The following is a 14846-nucleotide window of genomic DNA, read 5'->3' as shown; positions in this document are numbered from 1 at the left end:
GTTGTTAAAAAAAACATGTTATTTGTTGGACTTGTATCCGTTGGGAACTTGTGCAGGTGTGTCATGAAAGTGTGTGGCGAATAGGAGGCTGGTTGCATTCCGTACGGGATCACGGAAGGTGCTAGGGTAATGTGGAACTCTTTAATTACAAAATGACTATAAAGACTTGTTAAAGGAGATGACTAAAATATGACATTTCAGTCTCAAATAAATGCTAAAGAGATGGAAAAGGAAATAGGCCAAAGAATACTGAACTGCATTGGAACAACTTGCACATGAAACATGAGTCGTCCCAGTCCAGTTGTGATTCAGAGGAAGGTCTGAACACCATCACTGAGAAAGTGTGGCTTGTTTAACTGCCACACAACCACACAGAGACATGGACCTATTTCGTCTGTACATTCTGTTCATTCATTTGAGTGTGTGCATATCTGCACGTTAATACAGCCTCTTATCTTCTTCTTATCGCTATTACATTATGTTTATGACATGGGTCAAGTGTTTGCATTGACAAAATAGACAGACCTAGCATTTTGTGCAATTATTTTGTAGTTGTTGTGGCCAAAAATGGTTGTTTTTGCTGTTTTTTTCTGAAATTTGAGATGCAACTTTGTCTACCAGTGAAGACACATATGTAATTACTGTGTAGAGACACACGGAGCCTCCAACCACGTCGTTTTCCACAAGGTATGGAGTGTACTGTAGCTTGTCTGTTTAACCACGACAACATAAATGAGGCAGGGGACTGTCTGTGTTCCACATCATCCCAAAGGCGTTCAGTGAGGTTGAGGTCAGAGATCTCGAGTTCCTCCACTCCAACCCTGGCAAAGCAAGTCTTCATGGGACATGGGATGTGTTATACTGGTACCATGTTCATCTGAAGAGAAATCTGAAAGCTTGTGGATATTTGGGAAATAAACACATATAGTTGACAACAACAGATTCATTCATTCTTTCAGCAAGAACTACAAATAGACATTGTATACAGCTGCCATCTTTTGATTTCCTGTTTGTTTTAAAAGAAATGTCATATACAGTACAGTATCATGTCTTTCCGCTGGAGGAATAAACACGTGGACTGACATTTAGAAAAGTCTAAGTAAAAGATCTGCTGACTTTAAAATGCTTACTAAGACACGGAAATATTCGTATTCAAGTTGTGTTGCTCATTTTATTCAGCCTCTGTGTCCTATATTCAACCTAAACAATAGATCAGTGTGAAATCCAGGCAACGAGCAACACCGTTTATCCTCCACGTGACACGACACAGCTCCTAAAACCGGTTCTATCCGCCGTGCGTGGCCACGCCCCCTGCAGCCTGTACTTTTCCGCAGGCGGGGCCACGGCCCTTGACGTCACTATCGGCGTGGCTTTTGTTAAAAGCGCGCCTCCCGTCCTCGTTGTCAAAAGCTCGTGTGTGCTTATATCCGTCAGTGTCGTGGTTCGTGTGGATACTGGACCTGTGCAGATCCGACCCGTTCGCCGTTACCCGCTTGTTAGACAACTTCGAGTTGAACCCAAATATGTCTACCATCGTCTGCTGTCAAACGGATCAGGTAAGAACAGGCGCGTGCGTAGTGATTTGATAAAGCGCGCGCGAGGCTGCTGTGTCGTGGATATATCTCTCTAATTATTCGTTATTGTTACTTAAAACATCACAGATCTGTAGGAAATACAAATCGGTTTGTTATAATTGGTAGTTCTATTAAAAAGTAACTTAGGATGAGCAAGAAAAAAAAAATCAAGTCTGGCGCGCGCATGGCGCTGGCTTGGTCACGTGCTTTCTTCACGCGCGGTATATTTGCATGCACGAGGATGAGGCAATAGTTTTTAGAAATATTTAAATATATATATCCTTGAGCTTAAAATCTTAAACTACGTACTAAGTATCTAATTCATTGCGCAATCCTTAAGGGTTGATTTCCTCCTAAAAAAACAAGTTATAATGGAACGATAATATATAAAATACATTAATTTCTTTAGCTCCAGTGAGCTTCTAATTCATTCGTGAATAAAACGTGTGTTTGGGGTGAATAAAAATCAGGGTTGGAAAGTTTAACGTTACTTCAATAGTAATGTTAGCGTTTAATCAGAACTCGTATCGCAAACATTTAAAAAAAATGAATAGATATATTTTTAGAACTATTCGAGAAAACTGTATAGTGATTGACGCGTCTGCTGTCCAATAGCGTTGCTCATACTTGATTGGCTCTGACCAATCAGCATTCAGGAGAGGTTGCTATGCTGTTGCTATAATGGGATTTTTATCCCCCTTTCGTCTTTTTCTTTTTAAACTGCTGAAATATATCTCATTAAAAAAAAAACAGGTTTCAGTTGTATCATTTGTCCAATACAATTTACTCCTTATAAGAATTAGGCTAAACCGTCGTAACGTTTGCTGGTGTTTAACGCGCATGCGCGTAATATATGACCATACAAAGGTCGAATACTGCACCAGTGAATAAAGTATAATATATACTAGTCTATGTCTAATTTTTAGTTCTGTACTCAGCAAGTTGACAGAGGAGGGTATAATATTATAATTAATAATTAAGGATAAGTAGTAATGAGTAATTTTTTGTAGCTAATTAGTTATACTACAAGCCATATATCAACATTTACACTGGTGAGACATAAACACTGTTTAGTTTCCTTAGTTACAAGCTAACTAGGTAAACGCACATCTTATGTGCTTTTAAAGAAATCACCAATTAGCATGAAATTTGGATGTTTGGTTCTATTTACATATGTGCTAGTCTCTGTACCAGTTTGGTTGTGTACACTAATAACTATGTACACTCCATAGAGACTTCATACTAACTATGTATATATATATTAACAATATGCATGTCAATATTTGAATGTTGGCAGGTAAAGTTGGTAAATAAATCATGTTAGTTGGGAAATAAAGGAAAGTCAGACACTTCATGTGCATTTGGACTTGGTCAGAGGAAGCCTTTAAACTAAACGTATGGATTTGTCGCTTTACATATACGTACATGATATGACTTCATCTTATTTTAAACCAAATTGAGAGAAGTTTATTGCTGTAGGAAAATTTCCCTTTGTGGATGTAGCATTACACGCTGCAGTGTACCGTAAATTTAACGATAGCTCTAGCTCTGTAATGTAATGTAGTCCGGTTATGGATTTTGAAACCAAAGTTTCATATTGAAAAATGCTACAAAGTAAAAATTGATTCGACCTACATTCACTGGCTGCATTAAATATATATCTGACGTGTTTGCTGTCAGTGGAAACAAATATCCATGTAAACCAGCATGAAAGCAGGTACTTGTGGCCTTTGTTCAAGTCACTAATTACTTGCTGATGTCCTTGAAATGTCACAGTGAGGAGACTGTTTCTTTGTTAGTGCTGTTGGAAATGCAAACAATCCCTTGATTGCTGGATCATTTGTTACTTTATTTTAACTACGGGATTACTGCATATTTTGTGACGTATAAAATCTTAAGCCGTAAATTCTTATATCTGATGAGAACGACTTACATTTATGGCATTTGGCTGATGCTTTTATCCAGAGCGATGAACAAAAGTGCTTTTGAAAGCTCCATTAATGAATAGTCGCAGACTTGGAATACCATCAGTAAAAAAAAAAAAAACTCTGTTGGGAGGAAATATGGCAAGAAGAGCACGCAAATGAAATAGAACAAGTGCTATTTTAAGAATTTCATAGAGGTAGGTCTTTACCCTTCATTTGATGGGAGCCAGTGACTCGGCTGTTCGTTTAGTTAAGGGTCTTGAGTCATCATGTGGGACCTTACTTGTACCCTGAGAGATGGTGGGACCAGTCGAGCAGTGCTAGAGGATTTGAGGGATCATGAAGTAGTGTGGGGAGTGATGAGCACTTTAACAGAATAGGGTGCTGGTCAGTTATTGGTTTTGTCGCATCGGTTTTGGGAGTGTGAGGTGGTGTCTTAGTCATGGAGCAAGGAGAAAGCTCATTCATGTGTGAGAATTTCCCTTTCTCTTTGTATTAAGGGCTGGTAAAAGGGAAGTTGGAGTTTTCTCTAGGAAATTACCCAGGGTCTAATGTGGTGTTTATATGATAGTCATCTGCTTGCTCACAAATTATTGAGAAATTTGTTTTCATAGAAACATTTAGTTCTAAGGGACTTGTACAGTGAATGCGTCATTAGATCTGATTAAGCAAAGTCTTTATTTGTTCTTTCATCTAACGAAAGTTTCTCTAAAGATATGTTTTTTCAGAGATAAAAGCATCCTTCTTTAGGTTTATACCAAGTTTTCAGGCTTGAGAACACTATGGTTTCTTCTTAACATTATGAGGAAGTGGTTGAACGACTCTCTTGCCTTTAAGTGATCGAAGACCCAGACATTATAGGCGTAGTTGAGTAGGATCTTTAAAAAAAAAAACCCATTTAAAAATAGAACGTGTAATGTATTTGTTGTTTTTGGGTAAGAGGGATAAAATATTTTATTTTTCTTCTGAACAAAAGGTCACTGCTATGATGATCAGTACCCGAAGGATATTTAAAGCTACCAAGGCCACTTGTATTATAACATTTACCTCTTGTATTATGCTACTGTCGCTGGTAGCTGCATCGTGAAGTTTGGGGAATTGTTTGTTTTGGTCTCTTATATTTGTAAGGATGGAATGACTAATAGGTTGGAGTAATGTTTTCTACTGCTGGCTTTATAAGCGAATGGGGGGAAAAAACTGGTGGAGAGAGGGAGAAGATGCAAATATCTCATACGCTTTCTGGGGGGGGGGGGCTTTTTTAAAAAAAAAATATTATTCTGCTTTTCTTTCTCTGGTAACACCTCAGCAGTGTCATTTGTTAAAGAAACAAGGAACAGAAAACAAGGCAAACCTACACCTTTTTTTTTTTTTTTTTTTTGATTCACTTTCATTACCTCACTGCTTTGCGTTCTCAGTACATTCTGTTCTTAAAAGCACATGTGGTGTAACTATGCTGTTACTTCTCTTGTCTGTTCGCTCTCTCCAGATTAGACTGGTTGTTCTACAGAGACTTTTCTCGAAGCGTAACCAAGCTGCCGAAAACACGACAGAAAATGTAGAGCGAGGTTTGGCTAAGAAGCCTCTGTGGGTGTGTGAGTAGCGTGAGGAAGGATCCCGTGGTAGCGATTAGTATAATTACAATCACACACAAATGCATCCATACGCGATCATCCAGTTTTGTACTTGGCAGTAGGGGGCTGCTTGTTAGGACAACGTTCTGCTCATGCTCATCGTTTCACTGTTTTTCTCACAATGAGTTAGACTTGGATAACTGAATACTTTAGTAGACAGCAGAACAAGTCTCTCTTTATGTCTCTCCTCCACACGCAGCGCTTTAGAGGTCAAAACCGCAGCAGAAGGATGCACAGTAATGCTTTATTGTTGCTTGTCTCCTCCTCCTCCTTTTTTTTTTTTTTTTTAAATTAAAGAAAATAAAAAAATAAGCTCTGCCACCAGTTTCCTCTGTGTCCTTCACTTAAGACGTCACGGTCGTCTGCACAAAAGGTGACTTCTGCGTATGGGTAGCTGAGTCACACCAGACCTTTACCTACAGTCTTAAGGTTTATCAGCCCCCTATGGTTGTTAATGTAATATTACATCACCTGGTCACTAAACCCCAAAACATTGCCACAGCTTTATGATCTCAATGTTTTGAATATTGATGCCTTATAATATAAGACAGATGGGCAAAAAAAAACAAAAAAACAAGGATGTCTGGGGACAGCTGGAGGAAATTGCTTAGATGCTCAGTGCAAGCTTTGTTTCCAAATGTGTTCTTGTCGAAAACAATAAAAAGCCTTTGAAATTTCTGGGCTAGAGGAATTGAAAAGAAAAGACCTGCTCCAGTCTGAGCCGGAGCACAGAGACGTGATCAGACAAAGTGTCAGTTTTAATATATTTGTTTTTTCCACCCTCTTTTACACATTGCACAACTTCTGGAATTTTCTCTGGCTGTAATTAAAAAGAAGGGATGAATTGTGTTGAATGCGTTGTGTGTGTGTGGTCTATAAGGTATGTAGTCACATGGTCAGGCCAGATTATGATGGTGTTAAGTTTCTTATTAGCGGTAGTAGCTTGAGCCTGATTAGGAGCTCCTGTGTAAGGCACTTGGATTAATGAGTGCTTTAAAACTTTCTGAGCTGGCGGTGTTCACTGTGTATATAAAAACATCAGTACCAGGAAGTCGTTGATTACTGAGCGTCTTCGCATGCCGAAACCTTGTATTCCGGTGACGTTTGTTTCACTTCAGGTGTCGATGGAAAACAAACATGCGTTTGGCTTAACACGCCTTCCATAAACAAATCGTTAGCCTTCTGTATAAATGTTAACCAATGCTGTGCGTGCTGTTGGTGCTGAGGTGGTTCTGTTTCTTTCACAGGTTATAATACACGACCAACCTAGAAAAGGTTTCATTCTATAGCCAACGGGATCCCGAGGACTTGATTACAGTCGCTCTAAGCCTGGAAGTTTGCGTTAGCGCGGCTGCCCGTCCTTCCATTCGCTCTGCGCTCGCTGATTCCCTGGCATCACCTCTGCCACCTGCTCAGAAGTGAAGCAAAGACCTGGTTGTTAGACCCCCAACACAACTGCAAGATTTCTCCAAGAATTAAGGAATTTTTGATTAGGTAAAAAAACCCAACCCTCAGGGCATCTGCTTAAATATGTTGACACTGGTTACATTTTGAAGCATGTGTTGTATCTGTTTTAGTAAAATAATGACACTGTTTTGTTTCCCCTCTCTTCCTGCAGACTTGAATCCCAAAACCGCAAAGAAAATGATTCCGAACGGATATTTGATCTTCGAGGACGAGACCTTCCTGGATTCTACTGTCGCCAAAATGAACGCGCTTAGGAAGAGTGGACAGTTCTGTGACGTCAGACTGCAGGTAAAATCAATAAATAATCAATTATAAATATTTTACATTCTTGGTTTAGAGGTTAAATGCTGTCAGGAACAGGAAAGTATTCAAATACGATTGTTTGTTTATTTATCGCCCTCACACTTTCTTCCAAAATAAAATCACAAATAAACTGAACACTGTTTGCCTTCTCATGGTCAGTAAACGCGCAACAATTAACCTGGCTTGGCTGATGAAAAGGATGCGTTTGTTCACTGCTAGGCTTCAAACTGTCTACCAGATAGGTCATGGAACTTAGGGGCTTTTTACACCTCGTCACTTCATGCGTTTTCTGTGATCAGATAGCTATCCGATGGTAAAAAGACCAGGTCTAAATGCCCTCCGAAACGTTTTCGAGATGGCTATAAATCCGATCTTTCGAACCACTTCAGGAGGTGGTCTGGGACACGTTTCAGATCAAACTGGACAGGTGTAAATGAATGTGGTTGTTTGAGCCACATACGTCAGCGCTATACTCCTCCCAAACGGAAGTACGTCACTCGCAAGTGATCTTGCGTTGGGGCTTAAAATGCGCTGCAGCCACCAGCGAAAATGCAGCAAAACATTAAATGCTGTTTTTGTAGCATAACCCCAGAACAATTACCCCAGAAATGAGGTAAAATATATTTGCATTTTGGGCGGGAGTAGAAAGATCGGATCGATATCCGATTCACCAAGACTCATTTATGTGGCCTAATGTAAATGGAACAGTTTAAACAAATCAGAGCTATCGGATCAGAGACAACACATGAAGTGACCGGGTGTAAAAAGGCCCTTTAATAACATGTCCTGCTGTTAGTCTTTCTCTCTGAACACCTCACTTGCTTACAGTTTATTGCAAAGTCACAATACAAGGGTTGTATTTCACCCGAAGCGAGGATGGTTAAGCCGAGTCAATCCTGAATACGAAGCAGTGTAACAAATGACACGAGGGACAAAAGGAGAGTGTTGTTTCACTAGAACAAATTCCCAGAAATGTGAGTGGCTGTAACCCAAGCAGCATGCGTTAAGTTACTAATGAAAAGGAACGATGTAGAAAGACCAGTCCCAGTTCATTGTAGAGTGGTTACAGCGGATTAACTTGAGATAATCAAGACTAATCTGTGAGGATTTGTAACATCAAAATAAAGTTTCTTTTCAGAACTCAACAAAAAAAAAAAACCCATAGAAACCAAAGTGTCAGTCTGGAATGAGTGACAGCTGTGATGCTTTAAACTGATTCCTTTGAAGCCCCGCCCCTTCCTCCCATCCTAATAACAATGATAGTAATCTCTTGTCTTAACCTGAAGGCAGTGCTGTTGAAAAAATGTTCATGCCTTGCACTGTGTGTAGCTCTAACCTTCTGACCCCTGACCTCTCCAGGTGTGCGGTCATGAGCTGATGGCACACCGTGCTGTGCTGGCATGTTGCAGCCCGTACCTGTTTGAGATCTTTAACAGCGATCTGGAGACTCACGGTATCTCTCATGTGAAGTTTGAGGATCTGAACCCTGAGGCTGTGGAGATCCTGCTCAACTACGCCTATACTGCCCAGTAAGTCTGGGGAAAACATACCATCAGCCCCTGTGCTTACTGAGGCTCTGGGGGTTATTTCTAAAGGCCACACGATTCAAGCGCGTTCATCGGCCTGCGTTGCTTTCTTTTTTACTTCAGATTGAAAGCAGATAAAGAGTTGGTTAAGGAGGTTTACTCTGCAGCCAGACGGCTTAAGATGGAAAGAGTGAAGCAGGTAAGGTTTTAAATTGTTTCTTCATATTCCTGTAAAGACAAAAATACACACGGGTGCTCAATGAAGAGCCCAAAAGAACGAATACTTTTAGGAGTATTGATTAATTCGTTAGTTTGTAAGTGAAATTCATGACGTCACAAAGATGTCTTTTTGATGATGTTAACAAGAAGGCTAGGTTGACTGGAGCAGAAAAACATCTCAGAACCAACACAATACTCTCAGGTCTCCATCAAACCCCTTTAGATGATTCAGAACGCAGCAGCACACCTTGATTTCATCTCTCCTATAAGGACCCACCCTACTTCGTGTCCTTCCTCTGGCTTCCTGTAGGCAAATTCAGGGCCGTGATTCTCACGTACGGCACGTCGTCGTTTCTGCAATCTTATGCAATCTGGAAAGCAGAACTCATCAATATTAAAAAAAAATTAAAAATGGAAAGACCCACCTCTTTCGTAACCCCTAACTTCCCCATTCCAAAAAACCTCCTGTATGCTGGTACTACTTGTATTGCATCATCCTCTGCTTGAACTGTCACTTTCCTCATTTGGATGAAAGCATCAGCTAAGCGATTAAACGGATATCTAAAACGTCTGTTCTTCCACTCTCAGATTTGCGGTGACTACCTTCTGTCCAAGATGGACTCCCAGAATGCCATTTCCTATCGTAACTTTGCCAGCAGCATGGTGGACGCTCGTCTGCTAGCCAAGATCGACTGCTACATCCAGGAACATCTTTTGGAGATCTCGGAGCAGGAGGATTTCCTCAAACTGCCGCGCTTGAAGGTGAGATTTATCAGGTGCGACGTTAAATAATATATTTTTCTTCTTCAACAATGATGTATGATGAAACGTTGGCCTTCTGTGCAGTTGGAGGTGATGCTAGAGGATCATCTGAGCTTGCCCAGCAACGGGAAGCTGTACTCAAAGGTGATCAGTTGGGTGCAGCGCAGCCTGTGGGAGAACGGGGAGCCGCTAGAGAGACTGATGGAGGAGGTCAGTACTACGGTCCTCTTTAAGCTTTCTTTTTTGTTTTGTTTTGTTTTTTTTTCCCCCCATCACCTTCTTCACAATTCAAAGTTTAAGGGCTGTGAGCTGTTTACTTGTGCTCACACTCACCCCACAGGCTTGATGCTTTTGTTTTATCTGTATTCCATTCTTTTTTTTCTTTTTTTTCCTTCCCTCTCCTTATGCCTTACCACAAACCCCCCTTCCTTCCCTCCCCTTCCCTCAGGTGTTTTAAGAGTATATATTTTGCATTAGGTACAGTGCGGGGCTGTTACACACTCTGCAAAGGCGAGAGGTTAGTCCAGGTGAGCAGAACTCAAAAAAAAAGAAAGAAAGAAAGGAGAAAAAAAATCCGCCAGTTTGGACTCTGTGTCGTACAGTAAAGCTCAGTCACCAAGAGCTTTTTGCTGCCTCACAGATGTCTGTTTCTTTTCTGACCAGGTGTGTGTGTGTTTGTGTGCGTGCGTATGTACACACTCTGGGCATTAAAACTAACAGCTCTTCCTCCCCATTGATTTTTTTCTCTTTAGGTTTATTAGAGAAAGCAACTGCAGGACTCTGAGCTGAGTGAAGAAGCCACGACAGGGGCCTCCATGGTAATGAGTCAGGAAAAAGACAAAAGAAATGCCAGGGAGCCACAGCCAAAGGAGAGCTGAGCTCCCATCTATCTGACCCAACACACACATACTGTATGCACAAATGAGGTCTAGACTCGCAAAACTGTTTGGAGAAGAATCTTCCTTTTAACATTCACGATTCCTGACTAATAATTTTTTTTAAACGAGAAAAACGATTCTCTCTATTCGATATCGGCCGCTTAAAAGTTTCGTCCAGCTGTGGAGTGCCAAGTGTGCTCATTCATATCTGCTGGGTTCATAATACCGACTCGATCTCTGCAGATAAATTAGATTTTCTTTCTATTACAAGATTTCTCTTCTTGCTTTGCAATTATTTATTTTTTTATTTACATAATCGTTTAGCTTGAGAAGAACCTCATGCAGTGTGATGAGAAGCAGGAGCTGTTCGAATAGTCTGTCTCTGTGGAATATGTATGATCTCGGTTCTCCTCAGTCGAGAAGAAGAAGGATGCCATCCAGGAGAGCTGAAGATCTGATGGCTGCCGTCTACTTTTTTTCCTTTTTCTCTCCAACCTTAAAATATAGTGCCTGGGTTGCAAAGCTGCCAGCAGCGTGCAAGTGTGTGTGTGTGTGTTTGTGTGTTTTCACAAAAAAATACAAAATGCAGTGCTGAAACCTCGGGAGCACCAAAGAGCAGCTTTTTTTTTTGTGCTGTCCTATTTCACAAACAGCCCCTGAACAGAAAGCACATTGTATTCAGTCTTTTAAAATGGATTTCTCAGCGTTCTGCAGCCATTTTGCGGCGTACCCCCATCCCCTCCCTTTTCTCTCCCCCATCCCCTTTCTTCCTCCTCTCTTCTTCTCCTCCGGGTGTGCTGTTGCCATGGAGACCGCCACATGCGTTCTTGTGTCGCTGTGTGTCTTGCAGGTGCAAATGCTGTACTATTCGGCCGATCACAAGCTGCTCGATGGGGGCCTGCTTGAGGGCCAGGCCGAGGTGTTTGGCGCTGAGGATGACCGCATTCAGTTTGTGCAGGTACATTAAAACCAGCACCAAACCGGTTTAGCCCTGCCATTCAGTACAGCGAACATTTGTTAAAGTGCGATATTTTAGATTGAGAAGGCTAGAAGGCTTTGTGGCCCAGAATTTTTCTTTTTCACTTTATTTTTTTTGTCATGCAAGGATGCATAAATAATTTAGACTTTAATCTACAATTTTTTTTGGTGGCTGTAGTATTAAAGTAGTTAGCCTGGATTCTAATACAGATTAGGATCTAGAATGCCCAATGACCTTGTTTGCAGAACGATCTGCGTGATTTGTGCCCGTTAGTGTACAGAGAATGCTAAGTTTGAAGGGTGTGCCTTGTAGCTTTTGTGGGCCTCAGAAGACTGTTTGTGACTGTGGGCCTTGGGAAGGGTATCTGTAGCTGCACTGTGCATTTTTTTAGAAAAAGACACCACGAGAGAACGTTCACAGGCAGCTGAGCAACAGCTCCAACGGCAGCCTCTCGCCTGGCTCGGCTAAACAGGAGTGGAAGTACATCGCCTCTGAGAAGACCAGCAGTAAGTGTCCTACTCCAGTGCCACATGAACAAATGACCATGTATGTAAATAATTTGCTAAAACAAGAGCTCTTTGTTGGATCAGGAATCACATGCATAGATTTTGTATCTCTGGATAAATTTCGGTTATCGTGATCAGTGTAAGAGTCGAGCGTTCACGGTCATAACTGAATCTTCAATTATACTCTCACAGACAATACATATCTCTGCCTGGCGGTGCTCAACGGCATGCTGTGTGTCATCTTCCTGCATGGGCGGAGCAGTCCCCAGACCTCGCCCTCTGCCACGCCCTGCATGCAGAAGAGCCTTAGCTTTGATTCTCCACCCCAAGAAGAGGATCAGGAGCGTCTTCTGTCTCCCATGCACTACGCCCGCTCTGGCCTTGGCACTGCCGCGCTGAACGGGAGACTGATTGCTGCAGGTTGGTGTGATTTGCATTCTGAGATGCGTTTCTGCTCACTGTGGTTGTAAGGAGTTGTTTTTGTCAGCATGAACCAGTCTGACTGTTCTCCTTTTGACCTGATTACTCAGCATGGCATTTCTCAGCAAGGGGTTTCATACCTTTTGTGCAAACTCTATAGACTGTTGATAAACAGTCTTGGAAATGCTCAAACTAGCACATTGGGCCCCCGGAACTCATACAATGATCAACAAGATCCATTGTCCTCTATTCTGATGTTTGCTTTTCACCTGTATCTGCATTGGTTTGTGAATTGCTCTGCTGTCACATGATTGGCTGACAAGAAATATTCATTCTGTCCCCATTGATTTTTATGAATTCTTATTAAAATCAACACTTAAGCCAAGTGTAAATAAATACTTACATAGCAAATTTGCATGACAATGGATGACTGGAATACCTATTAGTTGTCAAACATGAAGTAGATGACTGTAGTCATGTTCTGGTTGTCAGGTGGTTATAACCGTGAGGAGTGCCTGAGGACTGTGGAATGTTACGATCTGAAGACTGACAGCTGGAGTTTTATTGCACCGATGAGGACACCGCGGGCGCGCTTTCAGATGGCAGTGCTTATGGTACGTGTGTGCGCATCTTGCCAAAACAAGTAATATCAGGCGTGCTGTCAACATGTGACTGCTAAATAAACAACTCCTTCTCCTCAACCAATCAGGGGCAGCTGTATGTGATGGGTGGCTCCAACGGCCACTCGGACGAGCTGAGCTGCGGGGAGATGTACAATCCGGATTCAGACGAATGGACCCAAGTGCCAGAGCTCCGGACCAACCGCTGCAATGCAGGCATGTGTATAAGCCAAAGGTGACACATAAACTGGCTTGTTTAATTGTCCTGACTATTTATTGTTGGCTTGCTTTATCCGTTTTTGTTCTAGGTGTCTGCTCTTTCAACAACAAGCTCTATGTTGTGGGTGGATCAGATCCCTGTGGACAGAAAGGTCTGAAGAACTGCGACGCTTTTGATCCTGTGACCAAGGACTGGACTAGCTGTGCCCCGCTAAACATCAGTGAGTTTCTTCTCCATTCCAGCTATTTGGGCTGGTTCTGCAGATGGTTCTGGTTCTGAAGCCTGTGTGTATGTTAATTTTGCAGGGAGGCACCAGGCAGCTGTTTGCGGGTTGGATGGTTACATGTACGTGATCGGAGGAGCAGAGTCCTGGAACTGTCTGAACAGTGTTGAGCGCTACAATCCTGAGAACAACACCTGGACCCTGGTCGCCCCCATGAATGTGGCTCGGAGAGGCGCTGGCGTGGGCATCTATGCAGGTAAACAAGCAGACCTTAAATGTCTTAAAAGTATTGCAGACTGGTTGGAGTTTCTGCTTAAGCACTCTGTTTGTAAATTAAAGGGAAGGTTTTTGTGTCACAGGTAAGCTGTTTGTGGCGGGAGGCTTTGACGGCTCCCACGCCCTGCGCTGCGTAGAGGTCTATGACCCGGCACGCAACGAGTGGAAGATGCTCGGGAGCATGAACTCGGCACGGAGCAACGCTGGCGTGGCAGTTCTTGACAACCTCATCTTTGCGGTGGGTGGCTTTGATGGCAACGACTTCCTCAACACGGTGGAGGCGTATAACCCGGAGCTGGACGAGTGGAGCACCTGTGCCGAGGCTTTCAGCAGCGCCTGATGGGTGTGTTAGGACGGGCGCAGAAGGGAGGGGAGTGTTAATGGGTAATGTCTCTCTCAAACTAACAGGCTTAGTGACGTAATCGTGCTTCGTGATGTTGTGTATGTTTATGGGGCGGGGCTTTGGACATGGGGTGGGGATGTTATGTGGGTCTTCAGTGAAGACTGACTAGAGTGGAATGGTGGGGATGAGTCGGGTGGGGGGTCGTTTCGGGACAAAGTAATTTTCTGTACATAATTTTTTTTTCCATTAGCTTTTTTTTTTATTTTACAGAAATTGCCAATCTTTACTGCACATTGATTGTACTTTTTGAATGGGTATTTAAGTTAGGAACAACTTTCCAGTAAAGCACTGGTGGGGTTCCATGTTCAAGGAGAGGAGTTGATTTTCAGGTAGTGCATTTTTATTTTGAAATATTAGCTTACACATGGTTATGTAATAGCCTTACTCATCGAACAATCACTTGCATAGCTTTTTATTTTCACGTTAACTGTTATGCAGGATTGGTTTACCAATCAATAACAATGGCCTTTTTATATTTTTGATACACTTCTGATTGATAGATGAGCTAAGCAGACACAAACCTTAACAGTGCCAGTATAGTTTGAGTATATACACGAGTGCAAACTAAACTATTTCTGCTAAACTAACATCTGCAGTTGAACTAATTCATGACTGTTTATTTTTTTCCATTTCAATGTCTGATATTTTCTGTTAGGAATTTGAGGTAAATAGTTCTTCACTGTTATTGTTTTTTTGCATTCAACTGAAATGGCGAGCGAGATTCTGTATATCACTTGTTACAAGCTGATATTTCTTAACAAATAGATCATTTCAGCCTCCAATTGTGTTCTTGTGTCCTTTAATATAATGAAATGATTGTGGTGCAAGGCATATCAGACCACTATAATGGACTGTGGCTCTTGAGCTGAATAGTGGTGAGATTACACTAATCTGGTTTGTGTGTATCCTGTGTC

General features: G+C 41.9%; 1 protein-coding gene across 2 annotated transcripts; it reads left to right on the top strand.

Moving 5' to 3' along the window:
- Positions 1-1351: 1351 nt before the first annotated feature.
- ivns1abpa (influenza virus NS1A binding protein a) lies at positions 1352-14714 on the top strand. Of its 2 annotated transcripts, none has more exons than XM_027143333.2 (15): positions 1352-1556; positions 6378-6624; positions 6749-6885; positions 8260-8429; positions 8550-8625; positions 9234-9407; positions 9492-9617; positions 11136-11243; positions 11656-11770; positions 11963-12190; positions 12683-12804; positions 12900-13026; positions 13119-13250; positions 13336-13509; positions 13613-14714. In XM_027143333.2, the coding sequence occupies exons 3-15, from the start codon at positions 6775-6777 to the stop codon at positions 13867-13869; spliced, it is 1920 nt and encodes a 639-aa protein (XP_026999134.1). In that variant the 5' UTR covers positions 1352-1556; positions 6378-6624; positions 6749-6774; the 3' UTR covers positions 13870-14714. The 2 variants fall into 2 exon arrangements, with proteins under 2 accessions (XP_026999134.1, XP_047674073.1); XM_047818117.1 differs by having other exon boundaries at positions 13598-14714.
- Positions 14715-14846: the final 132 nt, after the last annotated feature.

Source organism: Tachysurus fulvidraco, chromosome 9, assembly GCF_022655615.1.
Source record: "Tachysurus fulvidraco isolate hzauxx_2018 chromosome 9, HZAU_PFXX_2.0, whole genome shotgun sequence".
In the NCBI taxonomy this organism is placed as follows: domain Eukaryota; kingdom Metazoa; phylum Chordata; class Actinopteri; order Siluriformes; family Bagridae; genus Tachysurus; species Tachysurus fulvidraco.
The sequence above is the reverse complement of the archived record's forward strand: the minus strand, read 5'-3'. Positions and strand labels throughout refer to the sequence as shown.

Coding starts and splice junctions, on each gene's coding strand:
- ivns1abpa (XM_047818117.1), top strand. CDS start 6,775: ATGATTCCGAACGGATATTTGATCTTCGAGGACGAGACCTTCCTGGAT. Junction 9,618..11,135: donor TAGAGAGACTGATGGAGGAG/GTCAGTACTACG, acceptor TGTGTCTTGCAG/GTGCAAATGCTGTACTATTC. Junction 13,251..13,335: donor CTGTGCCCCGCTAAACATCA/GTGAGTTTCTTC, acceptor TTAATTTTGCAG/GGAGGCACCAGGCAGCTGTT.